The following is a 21,470-nucleotide window of genomic DNA, read 5'->3' as shown; positions in this document are numbered from 1 at the left end:
AAGCAATATTTGGCTGTAAGCAAAAGAAACAGATGAAAAGGCTTGACTGCAACATAATTAGTCAATAAAATCTTGTACCTTGGTCCCATTGAATATCTCATTTACAATAAGATGACATCCTTCTACAACACCATCTCCATTAAACTCCAAGGCAATAACAGGACCTATAAGCAAAACCAAGTATACTGTTGGTTTATTTAACATGAATACATATATTCTTAAATTAATGTTTTTATTATTATCTAAAGAATCTCCAGCATCTTCTTTGGGGATAAGAGAAAGGGGGTGGTACATGGGACACATCATCTCAGTTTCTTCTTTCTATGATAATCTTAAATAAAATGAACATGGAGTCCCATCGCATGAAGATTAGCTTCTGTAATATTAGACGACTAGTGTGACATTTTAAAAGTGTTACAATTGTCTGGTTTTGTTTTCATTCTTCTATAAAAACTAGAACTCTACACAGTTAGTGTATTCCCCCTAAACCCAGATAAAATGGCAGATCAGATCAAAACCAATTCAAGGGTGTCAAAACACCTTGAATTCTCCTCCCCTCCCAAAGCTGTGTATTTAAATTTTTAAAAAACAAAACAACCTTATCACCTTCAAAGTACTCTCCATTATACTTAATACATTTGTCAAATCTGAGATTCCGTTCTTGGAAACATTTTCAAACTCATCTGTTTGGATGCTGACAGCACCTCCCTCATTTTTTCTTCACCTCTTCTATGTCCTCAAATCGCTGTCCTTTCATGTCCCTCTTCATTTGCGGCAACAAAAAGAAGTCCCATGTAGTGAGGTCAGGTGAATAAGGGGCATGGGGCAAGAGATTCATACTGCTTTTTGCCAAAAACTGGCTCATTGAGATGGCTGCATGAGTAGGTGCATTGCTGTGGTGGCAAAACCAGTTCCCCACCTGCCACAAATCAGGCCTTTGTAACAGTCACACATTGTTACGCAATCTTTTCAGAACCTCTAAATAGAAAGCTTGATTAACAGTCTGACCTGCGGGAATGAACTCCAAATGCACTAGGAGTGGACATTTTCATCTGTTCAGGAAGTCAATGGACATCCAGAATGAGGTTTGTCATAAATCAACATTTTACCTTTTTTGAAATGAGAAAACCACTCGTACACTTTAGTTTTTCCCATAGTGCTGTCCTTGTAAACTGTGTTCAACATCACAAAAGTTTCTGCAACATCTTTCCAGAGCAACAAACAAAATGTCACAGCCGCATGCTGTTCTTTTAAATTGACTATTACAAAAAAAGAGCTTTGAGTGAAACTGCTTTCATGAAAAAATTCACTGTGATCAGGGAGAACCTTCCTAGGTTCTTCCCACTAGGTGCCTAACTCAGAGCAAGTTGCTTTATGCTCGCCTAGCAGAAAAAAAATGCATACTATAAAAGCTCTACTCTACCCAGTGCAATTTTGTTTTTTTTTTGGGGGGGGTACCCCCATGTAAGTACATTTTGCCAAAAAACCTTTCCCCAACTCTCCCCATTTACCAGCCAAATTCTAGGTCACAAATAATGGAGCCATACCAAACAGGAATTGCGGCCAGGCACCAGTAGTAATAACTATTTGAAAATATTTAGGGTAATTTAAAACTACATTCTAGAACCAGAGACTCAGTTATTACTTTTCAATTCTCTTCATATCTGTGCTATCATTCCTAGGTACTAATTTGAATACTTCTAAATTATCTTGTCCGCCACTCATCTGTCAAATTTGTTGAACTATGGTAGATTGTGTATTGCTGTCAGGCTGGAAGCTATGTCACTGGTATTTCAAATAACAGCAGGGTCACTGAAGGTGAACAGGTTTCAGCAGAGCTTCCAGACTAAGCACAAACTATGAGGAAGGAGGATGCTGTCCACTTCTGAGTAATTAACCACTAAAACCTTATGAATAGCAGTGGAACGCTGTCAGAGAGATTGCCAGAAGATAAAAGTCCCTTATGTCAGAAGGCACTCAAAATATGACAGAGGAAGAGCTGCCTTCTCAAAGGATAGTCAACCATGCGACTCAGATAGAATAGTCTTTGGTACCTTTATCTGCCAATGGATTTGAGTCAAAATGAGAACAGCTGCAAACATCTGTTAATAATTGGAACATGGAATATACAATGTATGACTTGAGGAAGGCATACAGATCAATATCCTAGGCATTAGTGAGCTGAAATGAATGGGTGTTGGGCATTTTCTATCAGACAATCATGGGCTTTACTATGCCAGGAATGATAGCTTCAAGAGGAATGATGTCGCAGACTTCATCAAAAAGAATATTTCAAGCTGTATCTTGAAATACAATGCTATCTATGGTAGGATAATACCGATACACCTACAAAGAAATCTTGTTGATGCAAGTATTATTCAAATTTACATACCACTCACCAAATCTAATGAAGAAATTGAATACTTCTATCAAAGTCTTTAGTCTGAAATTGATCAAACATGTGATCAAGATGCCTGATAATTATTGGCAAATGGAATGAGAAATCTGGAAGCATAGTGGAAGGAACAATAGGAAAATGTGGCTTTGGTGATAGAAATGAAGCTGGAGACTACATGACAGGAAATTTCAAGAGCAATGACTTCTTCATCATAAATACCTTTTTTTAAGCAACATAAATGCAACTATACACATGGACTTCACCATATGGAATATGTAGGAATCAAATTGACTATATCTGGGAAGTGACAATGGAGAATCAAGCTTCTAATATCTTCATCCAAAACAATGCCAGCGACTGATTTTGGAACAGACTATCAATTTGCTCAGAAGAAAGTTCAAGTTGAAGTTGAAAAAAATGAAAACAAGTTCATAAGAGAAAAATATGACCCTGACTATAACCCACCTGAATTTAGAGTTCACCTCAAGAACAGATTTTATTCACTGACCACTAATAACAGAAGACTTGATGAGCTGTGGGATAACTTCAAGAACATCACACATGGAGAAAGCAAAAGGCCATTAAAAAGACAAGAAAGAGAGAAAAGATCAAAGTGAATGTTAGAAGAGACCCTGAAACTTGCTCTTGAGCATAGAGCAGCTAGAAGATGGAAGAAACGACGTGCAAGAGCTGAACAGAAAATTTCAAAGGGCAGACAACGTATTATAATTAAATGTGCAAATATCAGTTGAAAACTAAAAAGGAAGAACACACTTAGAATATATCAAGTTGAAAGAAGTGAAGAAAAAATTCAACCTTGAGTTGCTAAACTGAAAGATTCCGTGGGCAAAATATTGAATGATGGAGGAAGCATCAAAAGAACATGGAAGGAACACACAGTCACTGCACTGTTAGATGACAGGGTTTTTTCCTTTTGTGATTGACATGTTTCACTTCAAGCTCTCTCCATATTGTAGCACATATTATGATTTCATGAAGAGCCCTGGTAACCATGGCTAAGTGCTCAGCTGCAAACAGAAAAGTAAGCAGTTCGAACACACCACATGCTCAGGGGAGAAAGATGCAGCAATCTGCAGCATTGGAAATCCTGCGGGCAATTCTACTTCATTTTATAAGGTCTGTAGGAGTTGGAATCAATTTAATGACAATGGGTTTGGTTTTATTGGTTTCAAAACTTCATTTCTCATACTGGCTGAGTAGTAGTTCATTGTATATAGGTACTACATTTTATTTATCCATTTGTCTGTTGATAGGCATTTAGGTTGTTTTCACCTTTTTAACAATTTTGTGAATAGTACTGCAATGGACATTATTATAAAAGTGTTCTTTGAGCCTCTGTTTTTATATCTAGTGGGAGTGGACTTTTTTGAGTTATGTCACTTTGAGGACTAAGGTGTGGCTGATCCAAACCATGGTCTTTTCAATTGCCTCATATCTATGGGAAAGCTGGATACTGAATATGGAAGACAGCAGAACAACTGGTGCATTTAGATTATGGTGTTGGAGAAGCATATTGAAAATGCTGAGAACTGCCCGAAGAACAAACATCTGTTTTGGAAGAAGCACAACAAGAATGCTCCTTAAAAGCAAGGATGATAAGATTTCATCTCACATACTTTAGGTGTGTTTTTTCTGTTAATAGCCCCCAAATATATGAAGCAAACATTGACAGAATTGAAGGGCGGAATGAATAGTTCTAAAATAATCGCTGGAGATTTCAACAATTTTCAATGTTGTACAGATCATACACACAGAAGATCAATAAGGAAATAGAAGATGTGAACAACACTATAAACCATCTAACCGAGAGATATATAGGTAGTCCCAGAGTTATGAATGTATGACTTACGTATAATGTGAAGTTATAATTCAACTCCTGTAAAACTTATTATATTAAAAATTTGAGGTACACACAATGGTTTGTAATAACAAATGGGTGTTATTTTATACTGTGCACCCAAACATTAACAATATTATTACTATATTGTTATGTTAATGATGCTTTAGTGTTTATGGAAGTGCTTCTTTAATTTTTATGCCTAGAAAGGTACACTACAGACTGTACACTAAGATATTTAACTTACTAATGTTAGCTATGAACTGTACCTAACTGTACTGACTTATGTACAAATTTGACTTAAAGATAGACTTAGGGGTTAGGGTTTAAAAAAAAGAAAAAAAAAGATAGACTTAGGAATGCAACATGTTTATAATGTGGAGGCTGCTTGTATATAGGCCAATCCACCCAACAACAGCACAACACATATTCTTCTCCAGTGTATATGAATCACTTTAGAGGCTTGACCATATATTAGGTTGTAAAATCCCAAAACCAATTCATTGCCATCGAGTTGATTCCAACTCAGAGACCCTGTAAGAGGGTAGAACTTCCCTTGTGGCTTTATGAGACTATAAATCTTTACAGGATTAGAAAGCCTTATCTTTCTGCAAGAGTGGCTAGTGGTTTCTAACTGCTGACCTTGTGGGTTATCAGCCAAAGTGTAACCCACTCTATTACCAGGGCTAAAATTGTCAGTAAATTTTAAATGATTGAAATATTAAAGTATCTTCTCTGACCACAAATGAGTCAAACTAGAAATCAATAACAAAAAGAAAATGAAGAATTTCACAATTATGTAAAAATTAAAAGATACACTATTAGGTATCCAATGAATCTAAGAAGAAATCACAAAGAAAATAGAAACTAGAGATGATAGAAAATGAAAGTGTAACATTCCAAAACCTATGAGATGCAGTTAAAGTAGCATTCAAAGTAAAATTTATATATTTAAATATCTGTTTTAGGAACGATAATAACCTAACTCTATACCTGGAGAGATTAGAAAAAGAAGCTCAAACTATTCCCAATGCTACCAGAAGTAGGAAAATAAAAATCAGAGCAGAAATAAATTAGAGAATAAAAAATGAGAGAATAAAGGAAACCAAAAGTGGTTCTTTGAAAAGATCAACAGAATCTATAAACCCTTATTTTGACTAACAAGGAGTAAAAACACATAAGAAACTAAAATCAGAAATGAAAGTAGGGTCATATTACCAACCTTACAGAAAGAAGTAGTAAAATAAGAACTTGCTATGAAAAAATGCATACCAGCATAATTAGATAACCTAAATCAGTGGTTCTCAACCTTCCTAATGCCGCAACCCTTTCATACAGTTCCTCATGTGGTGGTGACCCCCCCCCCAACCATAAAATGATTTTCATTGCTACTTCCTAACTGTAATTTTGCTACTGTTAGGAATCGGGCGACCCCTGTAAAAGGGTCATTCAACCCTCCCCCCAAAGAGGTCGTGACTCACAGGTTGAGAATGGCTGACCTAAATGGAATGAACAAATTCTTAGAAATATATAAATTATCTAAATAAACACAGGAAGAAATAGAAAAAATCAACACACTTCTGACAGGTGAAGAGACTGAGTCAGTAACACACTAGATAGATGTCAGTAACAATGCTAGATGGTTTCACTGTTTTTTTTCTTTCTTTCTACCATATATTTTAAAAAGAATTAACAACAATTCTGCTCAAATTCTTCAAAAACTAGAAGAGGAGTGAAAACTTCCCAATTCATTTTATAAAACCATCATTACCGAGATACCAATGTTAGATAAAGATGTTACAAGGGAACTACAAATCAATATCCTTATACATATAGATATAAATTCCTTATTATGAATAAGTAGATTTCAATTATGTATTAAAAGGATTATACACCATGACCAAATGGTTTTTTACTTTGGGAATGCAAAAGTAGTTCAATATAAGAAAATAAGGAGGAGCTGACACCAAGGGCTCCAGTAGGAAGAAGATGTTTTGGAAATGTTGATGGCAACATATATACAAGTGTGCTTAATACAATTGAATGGTGGATTGTAAGAAGATTTGTAAACCCCCCCCCCCAATAAAATGATTAACAAAAAAAGAAACAACGTATACTGTACTCCATTAATTCCGTCCACTATCATTGAACTGATTACAACTCATGGAAAACCCTATATGTTCCATAGAACTGTACTCCATAGGGTTTTTAATGGCTGGAATCTTTCAAAAGTCCACTGTTGGTCATTTCTTGGATTCAAGCCATCAACTTTTTAGTTAGCAGTTAGTGCTTAACCATTTGCTCCACACAGGGGCTCCACATTAATAGATAAAGGAAAGAAAGCACAGTAATCTCAACTGATAAAGAAAAGGAATCTGACAAAATCCATGTTAAAAAAAAACAAACTAGCAATAGAATAGAAATATAATAGAAATTCCTCAACATGATAAACTACATTTATGAAAAACCCATAGAGAGCATCAAACACATTGGCAAAAGAATGAAAGCTTTCTTTTAACATCATGAACAGGATATGCATGGCCACTTTCACCATTGCTAGCTAACATTGTACTGGAAGTTCTAATTAGAAAAAATTAGGCAAGAAGCAAAAAGCACCCAAATGAGAAAGAAAGAAGTAAAACTCTTATTTTGCAGATTACACAATCCTATATATAGAAAATCCACAAAATCCAGAAAAAAGCTACTAGAGTTAATAAATGAATTGGTCTAGAAGGCAGGGTGCAAGATAACCACACAAAACAGTTGTATGTCTATACACCAACAATGAAATAATATATGGAAAGGAAATCAATAAAACAATCCCCTTTACAATGGAATGTAAAAGACTAAAATAACTAGGAAAAAATAAAACCAGGTAGGTGAAAGACTTGTGCACTGAAAACTATAAAATGTTGCTAAGGAAAACTGTATAAGAGATAAAGTAATGTAAAGAAATCTGGTGATTCTGGAAGACTTATAAGATGTTAATGTTATCCAAAGCAATTAACACAATCTAAAATTCTAACAGCCCCTTTTTGTAGAAATGAAAAAGCTGAACCTCAAATTCACATAGACTATTCAAATTCCTAAATAATCAACATAATCTTCAAAAAAATAGAATAAGGTAAAAGGAGTCACACTTCCTAATTTGGTGTCATGTGCTGTTGAGCCTATCCCAACTCATAAAAATCCTACATGGAGAATTTCCCTAAAGCGCTTCCTGGGCTATAATCTTTACAGGAACCAATTGTCAGGTCCTTTCTCGCAGTGGCTGTTTGGTTCAAATCCCCGATCTTTTGGTTAGCAGCTGACTGCTGAACCACTGTACCACCAGAGTTCCTAATACTCACTATCAAAAACAAAAGAAAAACAGTCCAAACTCACTGATGACTCATATGAAAAATTGTGGCTCTAGTATTAGGATAAATATGTAGACCACTGGAATCAAATGGAAAGTTAAGAAATAAATGCATGCATTTATGGCCAAGTGACTATTTTTTATTTTTGTCTAGCTCTTTTATTAGCATGTCATCCATATGTCATACAATTCAATAACTCAATCATATCGAGAAAAGTTGTACAATTATCACCACATTCAATTCTACAGCATTTTCTTCTTCCTTAAGTGACTTTTAAAAATTTCCACTCAGTGGTAGTGAAAATTTGGATAATAAATTTTGTTTTTAACAATTCTACCTTGCAAGTCTGGATAGAGCAGAGGTTGTACGCTGGTGCAGATAGGCAGGACCAAGGGTGTGAGGGGCGATACTGGGAGAGTAGAGGGGGAGTGGGTTGGAAAGGGGAAACCGATTACAAGGATTCACATGTGACCTCCTCCCTGGGTGACGGACAACAGAAAAGGGGGTGAAGGGAGACGCCGGATAGGGCAAGATATGATAAAATAACAATCTATAAATTATCAAGGGCTCATGAGGGAGGGGGAGGGGGGAGCGGGGAGGGAAGGGGAAAAAAAGAGGACCTGATGCAAAGGGCTTAAGTGGAGAGCAAATGCTTTGAAAATGATCGGGGCAACAAATGTACAGATGTGCTTTATACAATTGATGCATGTATATGTATGGATTGTGATAAGAGTTGTATGAGCCCCTAATAAATGTTTAAAAACAAAAAACGACTTATCAAACTCCCCTAAAAGTTTGTCCTATGCCACCTTTCTCTTCTCCCTCTTGAGGAATACTATCTCCCCCTGCCCCCAAGGTAACTGCTGTCTACCCTCTAGCCTACTGCTTAATCAACCCTCCCTTTCTCTTTCTCTCTTCCACTTGGTAACCACCAAAGTGTTTCCTTTGGTATGAAAACTTGTATCTTGATTTTTTTCTTTATGACAGCGGACTGAGATAACTTTTTCTTTTGTGACTTACTGTTTCACTTAACATAACACTGGGCAGGTCCATACATGCCACGCAGTGCTTCAAAGTGTCATCATTATTTTTCAGTGGTGCACAGTATTCCATTATGTGTATGTACTATTCTACTGATGGGCATTTAGTTTGTTTCTATATTCTTATTATAAATAGTGCTGCAAGGACCATGGGTGTGCCTATGTTTGTTAGTTTTATGGCTCTGACTTATTTAAGGTATATACCCAGCAAAGGGATTGCTGAGTGAGATGCACTTTCCATTCCCAGTTGTTTGAGGTAGTGTCACATGACTTTCCACAGTGCCGCACATTTTTTGTTAGCATTTTTATTGAGGGCTCGTACAGCTCTTATCACAATCCATATATTGTGTCAGGCACATTTGCACATGTTTCCATCATCAGTTTCAAAACATTTTATTTCTACTTGAGCCCTTGGTATCAAGCTCACTTCCCCCCTCCCTTCTTCCCCCTCACTTCCTCATGAACCCTTGACAATTTATAAATTATTATTATTTTGTCATGTCTTATACTAACCAATGTCTCTCTTCACCCACTTTTCTGTTGTCTGTTCCCCTATTAGGGGGTTATATGTAGATCGTGATCAGTTCACCCTCTTACTCCCCTTCCCCTCTTGGTATTGCTACTCTCATTATTGGTCCTGAGGGGTTTATCTGTCCTGGATTCCATGTGTTTCCAGCTCTTCTCTGTACCAATGTACATGCTCTGGTCTAGCTGGATTTGTAAGGTAGAATTGGAGTCACAATAGTGGGGGAGGCAGGAAGCATTAAAGAACTAGAGGGAAGTTGTATGTTTCACTGGTGCTATACTGAGTGCCGCTGTTTTTAAAGTCCCACCAATACTGTGTAAGGGTTGCAATCTCTCTGCGGCCTTTAAAGCACTTATTATTATTGTTTCACTTTGCTATCAGTGCCATTGTCAAATGGTTGTCTGATTTGCATCTCTCAGATGGTAAGTAATGAGAGGATCATATCTGACCTTTCCTGGCTTCCCTACTGCCACGAGGCATGTGCTGTCACGGTCCATACGTCTTTATTTATTATGACACGAATTGTTCCTCCCACACCACAGTACATCTATGCAGGGTTTGATAATTTCATTGTAATGGCCACACAGAATATACTCAATTAAGGGGGAGTTTGCACAATCAGGGGAGTTAACAGGTTACCAAAAACCAGGACCAGTAAACAGTAAGGATACAGTCATTGGTCCACTTCCGAGGCTTGTTTTCAGAGAAATATTGATTATCTTGAGGAGCATATTCCTCCCTAGTGTTATTACTCACTTTATATGCCTGTTGTATGCAGAGTTGATTCCTGGGGATGGGTTTGTTTCCAGGTTTAAAGGAGTATAAGGGCCACAGTCTCAGAGGTTCCCCTAGACTCCCCCCGACCTGTAAGTCTGGTCCTTTTTGTTTCTGAATTTTTTTGTACACTTTTGCCCTCCCTCTCTGTTCAGGACTTTCTATTATGATCTTCATCACGGTGGTAGATAGTTAGGCACCATCTAATTACTTTGGTGTCTGTGTACTAAAGACTGTGGTTTGTGTGGTCCAAGAGCCCCTTGTACTAATTGTTGATTTCCTTTGCTCCAGATGAAGAGGGCCCAAGAGTTGCCTCTTACTAAAGCTCATGAGCTTGAGACCACAGTTGTTACTCAAGCAGGGTGTAGATCTGAATACACAACCATGTTTAAACATGCTTTGTTTGGAATAAAACTGCGCATGTATGAACTGGAACTACAGTAGTTAACAGATATAATCTTATAACACCTAGCATTGAACTTCATATAGATCTTGAAATATTCTCTTTAATGATAAATACAAAGCTCTTTCTAGTTAATATATTTTGACTTACATTCATATACAAAATAGCTTAATCGCACTTAGCATTAGTTATTGAAATTATCCTAACATTATTCCTATATTTTCAGTTTATTTTAATTTATTTGCACATGAAGAATATGTAAATGCAAATATGCTCTCTTCCCCTCTTGTATACAGTCAATTAATATAAAACATTATTGTACATATTTGTTTAGGCCAGGCAGAAAAAGCTTGGTGATCCTTAAGCAAACAACATCTGTGCTCTGGCAGATAAATAGTACTTTGTTCTCTAGAATCAGTATACCCTAAAATACACAGGGGGTAGCAAACCTTCAGGAGGGAATATGAAGTTCAGTTCCTTTATAGGCACAACTCAAGTTTACTGGTGGCACTCACTCACTGGGAGGGAAGCTACTTAATAATACTATATAGATAAAATAGCATTGCATTTTACTTATAGTGCTTATTTATTTTCCTTGGTGGCCCAGTGGTTAAAAGTTGAGTTGTGATCCACCAGATCAACAGTTCGAAACCACCAGCTAGCTACTCCACAAAAGAAAGATAAGGCTTTCTACTCCATAAAAAGGGGAAGTTCTAGGTGTCCTTATTGGGTTGTCATGAGTCAGAATTGACTTGATGGCAGTGAGTCTTTTTAATTTTTATTTTTAAAGTTTATTTGCCAGTAAGGTCAAAGTAAGTACACTGAAAGCAGAGAAAAAAAAAAAAAAACAAACAAACCCTGTGCTTTGTAACTCTGGAAATACTGTTCACTCAGTTCAGTATAATAACATAGCAATAAAATGGCAAATTAAAAATACACAATAATAAAATATGACCCTCAACTATTAGGAAAGTAGAATAGGAAAATAAAGAAACATTGGCTAATTTCTAGCTGGTTATACAAGACTTCTTTTTTATTAAACATTTTTTGAGGGCAGCTACAGATCTTATAGCAATCTATACATCAATTGTATCAAGAACATTTGTACATATGTTGCCATCATTATTTTCTAGACATTTATTTTCGATTGAACCCTTGGTGTCAGCTCCTCCCTCCGTCCTCCCTCCCCCTGTGCTTTTTGAGTGATGTGAAAACTTGACATTTCTGAAAATGTATAGGAAAGAATGTGTAACAAATAGAAAGAAAAGGCCATACAAGCAAAGTGCCAAAAACAGAAGTTAATCAAACCAGCATGTTACAGCACCATACCACCCATTCAGAAGGTATCTTGCTTACCTTTGTCTAAAAGAGGAAGGAAGTCAGGTGCTTTTTCCTTGAAAACTCTTTGAGCATCCTCAGATTTCATTGTCACTTCCTTTGTTTGAACTAGGAAAAAGCCTTTACCAACCATCTGTAGAAAATAAAATCTTTAGAATTTAAAGTGAACCTCTGAGATGAAAACAATGTTTTCCCTCTTTGGCAATTTTCTGTATAAAATTCAAAACAGTATGCTGCTTTACTGTGAACACAACTTCTGGGGGGTGCACTCTACCCCCAGAGTGGCTATGGTAAATGGGGATTTAGGGTCCTTGGGCGAGCTGGGGAATAGAGCTCTGGACTGCTTGAGATAAGTGGGGAATGGGAACCTGGGGTCCTTGAGTAAGGTGAGGAGCAGGGCTCTGGGGTACTTGAGAGAGGTGGGGAACAGGGGTCTGGACTCTGTGGGTGAAGTGGGTTTAGGGTGTGCTGGCAGCTGGGGCCACACGTGGTTTCTGAATCCTCGGATTCATGGGGGGAGGAAGACGAGGGGGGCTGATTGGATGAAGCGCTGGGTCCTGGCCTCTGTTGGCCCATGTGCATGAGGCCAGTGACGGCGGTCACCTCAGACCCACTGAGCCAGGCGGAGGAGCAGCCAGGGGATGGGCTGGGAGTGACCCAGGAGGTCATGATGGGAGGAGGAGTCACCAGGCGCAGTGGGGCCATTATCTGATAAATCGGCCTGGCTAGGTGCATGTGGATACGGTTTGTCCGGGACAGCAGAGAGGGCAGTATAGGGAACCTCGAGAGGGGCCCTGAGCTGGGATGCTGGTGGGTCTCAGAGCCAGGGGCACTGAGCTCTGTGGGCCCAAGGGGCGCCCTCGTGCCCAGGGAAGTTCCTGCTTCCGTCTGGGGCAGAAAAGAGTCTGAAAGAAAGATCTCTTGAGGGGACAATGCAGGGAAGCCCAAGGGGGACTCTGAACTGGGATACACCGTCTCACCCTGAGGACCAGGCTGGTGGGTCTCCAGGCCGCAGGCACCGAGCTGTGTGGGTCTAAGGGGAGCCGTCGGGTACGCTGAGGAGCTGAGGAGCTCAGGGTGGCACCTGCTTCCCTGAGCTCACCATGCTGCAGCTCTGTTGTGGGCTTAATCAAGGATGTTTACCATAACAAGTTATCATATATATGGGGTTCTTTCTTCCATATGGGTAATCAAATGGTTATCAAATGGAGGGAGACCATACTGTACCAGCAGACACAGGACACCCCTGTGCAAACCAATACTGCTTAACCCATTGACTGGTATGGTACTGAATTATATGTCAAACTCTTTTTAAAATATATTGCAGTACATACTGTCAATATTCAAGATAAAATACACCTGAATTACCCATCTTTTATAGACTGAATTGTATCTCCCTAAAATATCGTGTGTAAACCCTAAACAACCCCTATGGTCATAGAAAGGAGCCATGGTGGTGCAGAGGATAAGCACTCAAGTCCTAACCAAAAGATCAGTAATTTAAACTCATTAGCTGCTCTGTTGGAGAAAGACTGCTTCCATAAAGATTTACAGTTTCTGGAAACCCTATGGGGCAGTTCTGCTCTGTTCTATGATGTTGCTATGAACAGGAACCAACTTGACTTCAAAGGTTTGAGTTTGGTTTCATACTTGTAATCCTATTTGGGAATAGGTTTCCTTTGTTTTGTCAATAAGGTTATACCATGAACAGTGTGTTTTAAACCAGTCACTGGAGACAGCATTATAAAAGAGCAGATTAGGCACCAATTAGTTTACAAGCTCCGGAACTTCAAGGATGGCAGGCTAGAGAAGCTGAGACAAAGATTTCTCCCAAAGCTGACAGTCTCCCCTTTAGAACTCATGACTTGAATTCGGACTTGTAAACTCCAAAACTGTGGGAAAATAAATATCAGTTCATTAACGCCACCTGCTTGAACGATTTCTGTTGTAGCAGTACTAAGAAACTATGATAGTCTCAAAATTTAAAACAATTTTTAAAAATTTGACTGAAATGAACCAGATAGCAGCTTTAGTTTAATGATATTTAAATTCAAATAGCCAGTGAGAGAAGAATGGTTACATAAATCGTGGAACATTTACTTAATGAAATAGCATGATTTGATAAAGAAACTACTTAAACAAAGATATTATAAAGATATGAATTTTGGAACCCAAGCCCACTGCTCTCAAGCAAATTCTGACCCACCGTGATCCAATCCTACAGGACAGAGTAGAATTGCTCTACAGGGTTCTTAAAGCTTTCAATTTTTAGGAAAACCGACTGTCCCATGATGGGTTGAAACTGCTGACTTTTCAGCTAGTATCTGAATGCTTTAACCACTGTGCCACCGGGGCTCCTTGAAATTTAAAAAGCATAATCAAAATTTATATAGTATAGCATGGTAATGCTAAATCTCATTTATGGGACATTTACTTATATCAGTTAGTTTATGTAGTTTACATGAATTAACACATATTAACTTTTTCATGAGATAGGTACTATTATTACTCTTACTTTACAGATGAGAAAATCAAGGGGTAGAGTAGTTAAGAAACTTTTCCAAGATCACACAACTATTAAGTAATAGAGCTGTGATTTGAACCCAGTTAATCTGATTGCTGACTAAATGCACTGAAAAATTATTCCTAAAAAGGTTTCATGGGATCGCACAATTATGGATGAGTTTTATTCTTATTTTTTAATTTTAAAATTCTCCACAATGAGCATATATTAGTTTTTAAAATAACTATAAAAATAGTTTACAAAAATTATAGTCATCTAGTCAACTAATTTCCCCAACAAAACTTGAGTTTTAATTAGAAAAAGGAACGCATCTGCTCAACATAGAATATTTGAAAAATAAAAAACAGAAGCAAAGATATATCAACCAAGGTGCTATCACTCAGAGACATCACTGTCATAGAGGTATACTTCCTTGCATTTTCCCACATTAACGCCCCCCTCCCCCGCAACTTAAGAATTCAAAGCCATTGTGTTCAAGTTGATATACATTGTAAAAATCTATAAACTACACAAAAGGAAAGAAAGCCTTGTTGGTAACCTACTTCCTAAGACTAAGCAACTTTCTAGACTTAACTAGTTAGGAATGAAAACAAATACACAAAAGATACATAAAGTTCTGAAAATGTTCACTTACTTCATTGTGAACATTTTCCAGCAATTCTACTACAAAATCGGTTGTACCTAGCATTTCATCCTATGGCTACATTCTATTAAACTGATTTCAATTTAAAATCCTACTTCAGAATCTACTTAATTTTGTCTCAAAAAAGAGAGAAAAATTAAAAAAAACAGCCCAAAATTACATGGGTATTACTGTTGGATGATGATGGTAAAGCTACTTAAAATATCAGAAAATCCTACCTCTGCTTTATTCTTTTCTAGATGGCTCATAGCCTCTCATTTTAGTCACGCACATACACTGACAAATTAAGGTGAACAATTCAAAATACAGTCACTGAAAAACAAATAACTCAAAAGCTTTACTCCTTTTGATAAAAATTCTTTTACTTTTAAAGACTTGCAAATAAGTTGCGGAGGCAGGATCAGACAGCACCTAACAGTCATCCAACTTAATCTACACAATTCTTTTATTTCCAAGCAATTAAAACTTACTTTTCCAAGAAATTCAAACTCGAACTTATCCTGTGTATGTCTGTAACACATTTCAGAACAGGAAAAACAAAACAAGACCGAAAACCATTTCCTTCAAGTGAACTCCAACTCAGTCACCTTACAGGACAAAGTAGAACCCGCCCCAGAAGGTCCCCAAGGTTGCTAATCTTTGTGGGAGGCAGACTGCTAATCTTTCTCCTGCTCAGAGAGGTCAGAGTAAAAAAGGGTGATTTCTAGGTGAAGAAACTGAGGCCTAGTCATTTCTCCTGACTCTCTAAGGAACCTACTTTCCAAGCTTTCTGGATTTCCTATTCTTTCCAGTTTTATAATACTTCCTATCTCAACCATCATGATCTTGGTAATTTATAAAAACACTGTGAAACAAAATTCTGTGATATCCCTAGGGTTTAACACTGTCCTAGTTTAAGTAGTCTTAAGATATTTGTGTTATGACATGAGAGACTAAAGTATTATTTATTTTTTATCTCAGAATTAACTAACTTCTATAAGCATTTTGCCTGGGAAGTTGAGCTTCATTAAAAAATTTGTAAGTCATTGTCTTTCAGCTTTTTGTTATTTTCTTTACATGTTCTTTGTATTTTCTTTATTGATTCCCAAATTCTGTGCTTGCAGAATTCGCTAACTAACAAATTCATCTCAGGGTTTCCTTTTGAGATGGAGCCTAATAACTGCTTTAAAAGTCCATACTCTTTTCATCACATTCGACTCTACCACCAGGAAATCAACACCTTTCCTTTACTGCTGCGGTGTTTGACAACCTAATGGTTAAGACTGTGGCCTATAGAGCCAGACAACTGGGTGTGAATCATGGCCGTGCGGTTTACCATCTGAGTGACCTTGTGCAAGTTACTTTTGAGTATTAAACAAGTTCACGTACATCCCTTACAACAGTGCTTGGAATAGAAACGGTGCCACCAGGGTTCCCTGCTTCAGAGCAGAATTTGTTACAGTCTACTTCTGTAAAAATAATAACCCTGGAAAGAACATGTGACGGTTCTACTCTGTCTAGTCTTTCCTTATACACCTCCCCTTCATGGTGACAGGATTCCAAACCCAAACCAAACTCATTGCCATCAAATTAATGCCAACTCATAACTACCCTGTAGGACAAGGCAGAACTTCCCCTGTGAGTTACCAAGGTTATAATTTTTTATGAGAATACAAAATGCCATCTTTTTCTCACAGAGTGGCTGGTGGTTTTGAACTGCTTGACATGGAGGTTCGCAGCCCAATGCATAACCATTATGTCACCAGGGCTCTGGTAATAAAGTTAAGGAAAATAATGGGAGGTTATGCTCATAGCATATAGTAGGGGCCTTCTAGTGTATCGTAAGCACTGTATTTATATAAAGGATCCAAGGTGGTCCTGTGGGATACGCTTTGGGCTAACTGAAAACTCAGTGGTGGGTTCAAACCCAACAGCCACTCTGGAAGAAAGATGAGGCTGTCTACTCCCATTAAAGATTTACAGTCTCAGAAACTCTATGTGGGGTTGCTATGAGTCAGAATTGACTAGGTGGCAATGGGTTTCATTTGGGGGTTTATACTTAGCATCACATTACTGTTACTGCTCATTCTCCTTTCAAGGGAACACAGCATTCCCATTTCACACATCAGGTACCAAGGAGTGAATAAGCAAATGTGATGAGTTATAAATAAAGTATTGGTTTTGATAACATTTTTAATGAGTTAAAATCTTCTTTATGCCCATTCCTTATTACTTAGCAAAAAAAATAACCTTAACTTCTTTTGAGATTTGTATATAGGTTAAAAATTCATCATATAGTATATAACAAAATATTTACCTTTTATATGTTGATATAACATGTAACTAAGATATCTTAAATGTGGGAGGCACATTTTTCTATATTCATAGCATGATTTTTTTCTTATCAGATTGGTAAAATTAAAAGAGAAAATATCCTCAAAGTACTAAAGTTATACTTTGGCTTCTGTTGTTTTGAAAATGATTGTTAGGTGCTATTGAGTCGACTCTGACCCATAGTGACCCTATGTACAAATGAACAAAACACTGCATGGTCCTGTGCCATCCTCACAATTGTTCCTATGTTTTGAAAAGTATACCTCATATAGATTGTGTAGATTTCACACATGGGTTTTCACCATTGTAGGCATATATAATTATTTTTAAATAGGCATGTATACTTAAAGGGTAGTTTTGATTTTTTTTTTCACTTAAAATCATCTCCTTTGACATATTACAACTTAAAAAAATCCAATTAAAGAGGCTTGATTAGTTTTCTATTCACGTCTTCATTTTCAGAAGTTTGCTTTTAAAATTCAGATTCCTATTGAAGAAAAATCTGACTGGCGCATAAACAATACGTTCTACTGTGGTCTCCCTACTGGAATGCATGCCAACACAGAATCTGTTTTCAGAGCCCCTAACCTCTATGAAGGAGTCCTGGTAGGTGAAACGTTGGGCTGCCAACAGAAAGGTCAGTGGTTTGAATGTTGCTGTAAAGATTTTAGCCTTGGAAACATACTGGACAGTTAGTTCTACTCTGTTCTCCAGGGTTGCTATGAGTTGGACTTAACCCAATGGCAACAGGTATGTGTTGGCTTAACCTGTATGGCCCCATTTATTTTTCAAGTGGAAGCTGCTACCTCAGAAGCCCTCTCTATTCAAGCGCTCACCAAGAACCCCTGCTCATGGTCCTACAACTTCTGACATCACTGTTCCCACCTCATTCTTCCTCATCCACTTCCCCTTCATGGCAATAGGGCTAAGGCAAATACTGGGAGATTGTGCTCATAGTCACATTGGGGCCCAAAATTTGTATTCCGGAAATGTTTTCCCCATCACTTAATCAATTAAAATGCTAAAGAAATTTCCCCACTACGTAATTAGAAAAAGTCATATTTTATTATATACTACTTTCATGAGTTTCTATAGAAATTGTTTATTATAAAGAATGGAAGTTCTTTGAGGACAGAAAAGTTCATCTATGAATCTCCCTCAACAGCATATATTTCATTAAATACATCAACTATAAAATGTATTCAGAGGTTAAAATGTGGAGAATATACATCCTAAAATCAAGAAAATAGAGTAACAAGGAAGCTTGTACATAGTAGGTGTTTAATACATGTGTTTAGTGAATTGAATTATATTTTTTAAAAGTATATTTGGGAAAATGTAATTTAAGGCCCAACCAAGCAGCTTTCAGACAATCGTGTGTGTGTGTGTGTGTGTGTGTGTGTGTGCATGCGCGCACGTGTTGGGGGGTAGTGGTGGCACTGTATCTTAAGGACTGACTGTATTTTTAATATCCAAATTAGAAAAGAATGGAAATTCCCTGGAATGGAGCATGTGTCTATCTAGGTATATGCCTAAGGAGCCCTGGTGATGTAGTGAGTTACATATTGGGCAGCAGTTCAAACCCACTAGCCACTCCTCCAGAGAAAGAGAAGGCTTTCTGCTCTCAAAGATTTACAGCCTTGGAAAGTTAAAGGGGGAAGTTCTACTCGGTCCTATAGGGTTGCTATGAGTTGGAATCAACTTGATGGCAATGAGTAGAAGTGAGAGGCATGTTTGTTTCTCTTCTTTTCCTCTTACCTCATCAATTAGTTTCCTGGCATTTGCAGTAGTATAATCGCCAGCAAATAATACCACTAAGCATGATTCATCACTGCTCTTCTGTCTCTGACCCCGGGATACTGGAATGAGACTTCTGTTGGCTTCTGTGGAAACGCGAACAGCTTTGAGCTCTTCTGTAGTAGGTAGAGGAACATAGTCTTGAACCACAGCATCTTCTGGAAGGAGGCTCCAGTTGAATTCTCCGGACACAGGTGTAAAGTCATGAATGTTACTCCATGTATTATTGAAGACACTTAGCCCTGCATCTTTGAACTGGAAAGCTAATTCAGGGTAGTACCACTGAAAACATCCAAACTTGATATTTGTAGAAGACTCAATGATGGGCTGAGTGGCACAGCACAAAAAGACTTCCAGTTTTCTACAGTCTCTCATGCGAAACTGCTGGCAGGCTAATGTGCATTTGCAATCTCTGCAATTGCGGAAAAATACACTGCCTTTCACGGGTCCCAGAAAAAATATGCAGTTAGTACAGTCATCAACAGTAATTGCAGCAGTGTGATCAAAAATATAGATGTTACAGTTCTCACAATCTTGAATGACAAATTGTTGTCCTGCCACTTTCCCAGGTAAGCGACCTACAGTTTCATCCTTCAGTCCACTAAACATGTACTCCTTTGGATCCACCTGCAGAGAAAGCAGAGATAGACCTTGAGTATTAGCAACATTATCTAAGAAACCTTAATTTTTCTGTTAGGTGCCAGGCACATACATAAATATGCTAAAATATCACTCCCAAAGTCTTTGCACTGTATTAAGACAGTGAATAAGTAAACAAGACTGCGTATACAAGGAGGACGGGGTTGTTTTGTGAGGGGAGAGCCCCTTTGCGGGTTTTAAAGGTGCTACTCATATAGAAAAGGAGTCCCAGTAGCATAGTTGGTTGTGCATTGAGCTGCTAACTGCAAAACCAGCAGTTTGAACCCACCAGCTACTCTGCAAGAGAAAGATGAGACTTTCTAAAGCTCCTGTAAAGATTTAACGCCTTGGAAGCCCCATAGGGGGAATTCGAGTATATCCTATAGGGTCACTATGAACCCAAACTGACACGATGGTAGTGAGTAGCATAGTAGATCACACAATTGATACAAAATGGATATTATTCTATCCTATTAGGTCACTATGAGGTGGAATTGACTCTATGGCAGTGGTTAGACATAGAGGGTATATGTATGGGGAGTGTCGCATGGCAAGAAACTGCAGGTGGCTTCTAGAAGCCAAAAGCAGCTCCAAACTGGCATCCAATAAGCAAGAAGGGTCTCAGTTCTACAGCCACAAGGAGATGAATTCTGCCAACAACCTGAATGACCCTGGAAGCAAATTCTTTCCAGTAGAGTCTCAAGTTGAGAAGTGGAGCCCAGCCATTACCATGATTGTAGCCTGGAAAGCTCTGAGCAGAGGATCTAGCTAAACCATGCCTGGATTTCTGACCACAAAACTGTGATAAAATACATATGCTATTCTAAGTTATTTAGCTTGTGTTGCATAACAATGGAAAACTAATACAGTGGTTTTGAAACTACTTGTATGTACGTTGTACAATAAAGCAAATAATTTGGATGATGTTTTATTTACATAGGAGAACAAAGGTATAAACAGTTCAGTAAAAAAAAAACCCATCATTTAAATTTTAACTGGAGTATTAGTATGAATTCATGTCTTCCCCTCATTGCAAAAATACTACTTTCTAGTTCTGACCACTGAAAATATTTAGAAGGAACGATAATCTAGTAGCAGTGAGCACTTCTTAAATGCCATTGGGAACACAGATCATTTCAGAACAAGGGCCATACACAAATAAATTGCTAAGATGTGATTAAGATATCTTAATACAATAAAAAAGAAGCTCTCAAAAACCACTGAGGACATATCACAAGAGCTAAGTTGAAGGGATTTCCACTGGTCCAAAATGAAACAATCAGAGTATCAAACAGACTATGACATCAAGGGACTGAGCTAGACATTTAAGTTATAATAAAAAAACCTCTTTGATTTTCTTTGGAGATTACTAAAGCATCAAAACTCATTGTTCTGAAAAGTGATAAAGAAACATTACTGAACATTTGCCTGAACAAAATGTAGGTAATCAAACAGATGATGAAGAAAAATTCTTCTAGAAGAAGTATAGCTAATAAATATGGAAGGAATGACAAAACTAGGAAGTCACCATTCTGTAAATCATAATGAAAAAATTACAGTTCTAGGCAACACTTTTAAATGACAGCTAAAACCCTTAGTTGTTTATTGGAACTTTGAATGAATACATCGAGCTGACAGCACCTAAACCCACAGTCAATCTTAGCATCACTAGACGTGGACCAAGAGACATTATATATACCTCTGGCGTAGTAGGAAGTACAAAGTACCACCTATTAAATATTTTTGCCAAATAAAACTAAAGTAGAATGTAGTCAAGTCTCTAGATCCAATGATCAGTTTACAGAAGATGCATGAGATAGAATACCAAGTTGACACCATAAAGAAGAGCCAAATCCTG

The 21,470-nt window shown here is 37.6% G+C and overlaps 1 protein-coding gene across 1 annotated transcript in view; it reads right to left on the bottom strand.

The window, feature by feature from the left end:
- Positions 1-21,470, bottom strand: part of RP2 (RP2 activator of ARL3 GTPase) — a 40,834-nt gene that overhangs the window by 3,834 nt on the left and 15,530 nt on the right. The window contains exons 2-4 of the mRNA XM_075538988.1: positions 18,935-19,600; positions 11,715-11,829; positions 79-164 (exon numbers count right to left, since the gene is read on the bottom strand). Of these exons, the coding sequence (XP_075395103.1) occupies positions 79-164; positions 11,715-11,829; positions 18,935-19,600 (867 nt within the window). The remainder of the gene's footprint in view (positions 1-78; positions 165-11,714; positions 11,830-18,934; positions 19,601-21,470) is intronic.

Source organism: Tenrec ecaudatus, chromosome X, assembly GCF_050624435.1.
Source record: "Tenrec ecaudatus isolate mTenEca1 chromosome X, mTenEca1.hap1, whole genome shotgun sequence".
In the NCBI taxonomy this organism is placed as follows: Eukaryota; Metazoa; Chordata; class Mammalia; order Afrosoricida; family Tenrecidae; genus Tenrec; species Tenrec ecaudatus.
The sequence above is the reverse complement of the archived record's forward strand: the minus strand, read 5'-3'. Positions and strand labels throughout refer to the sequence as shown.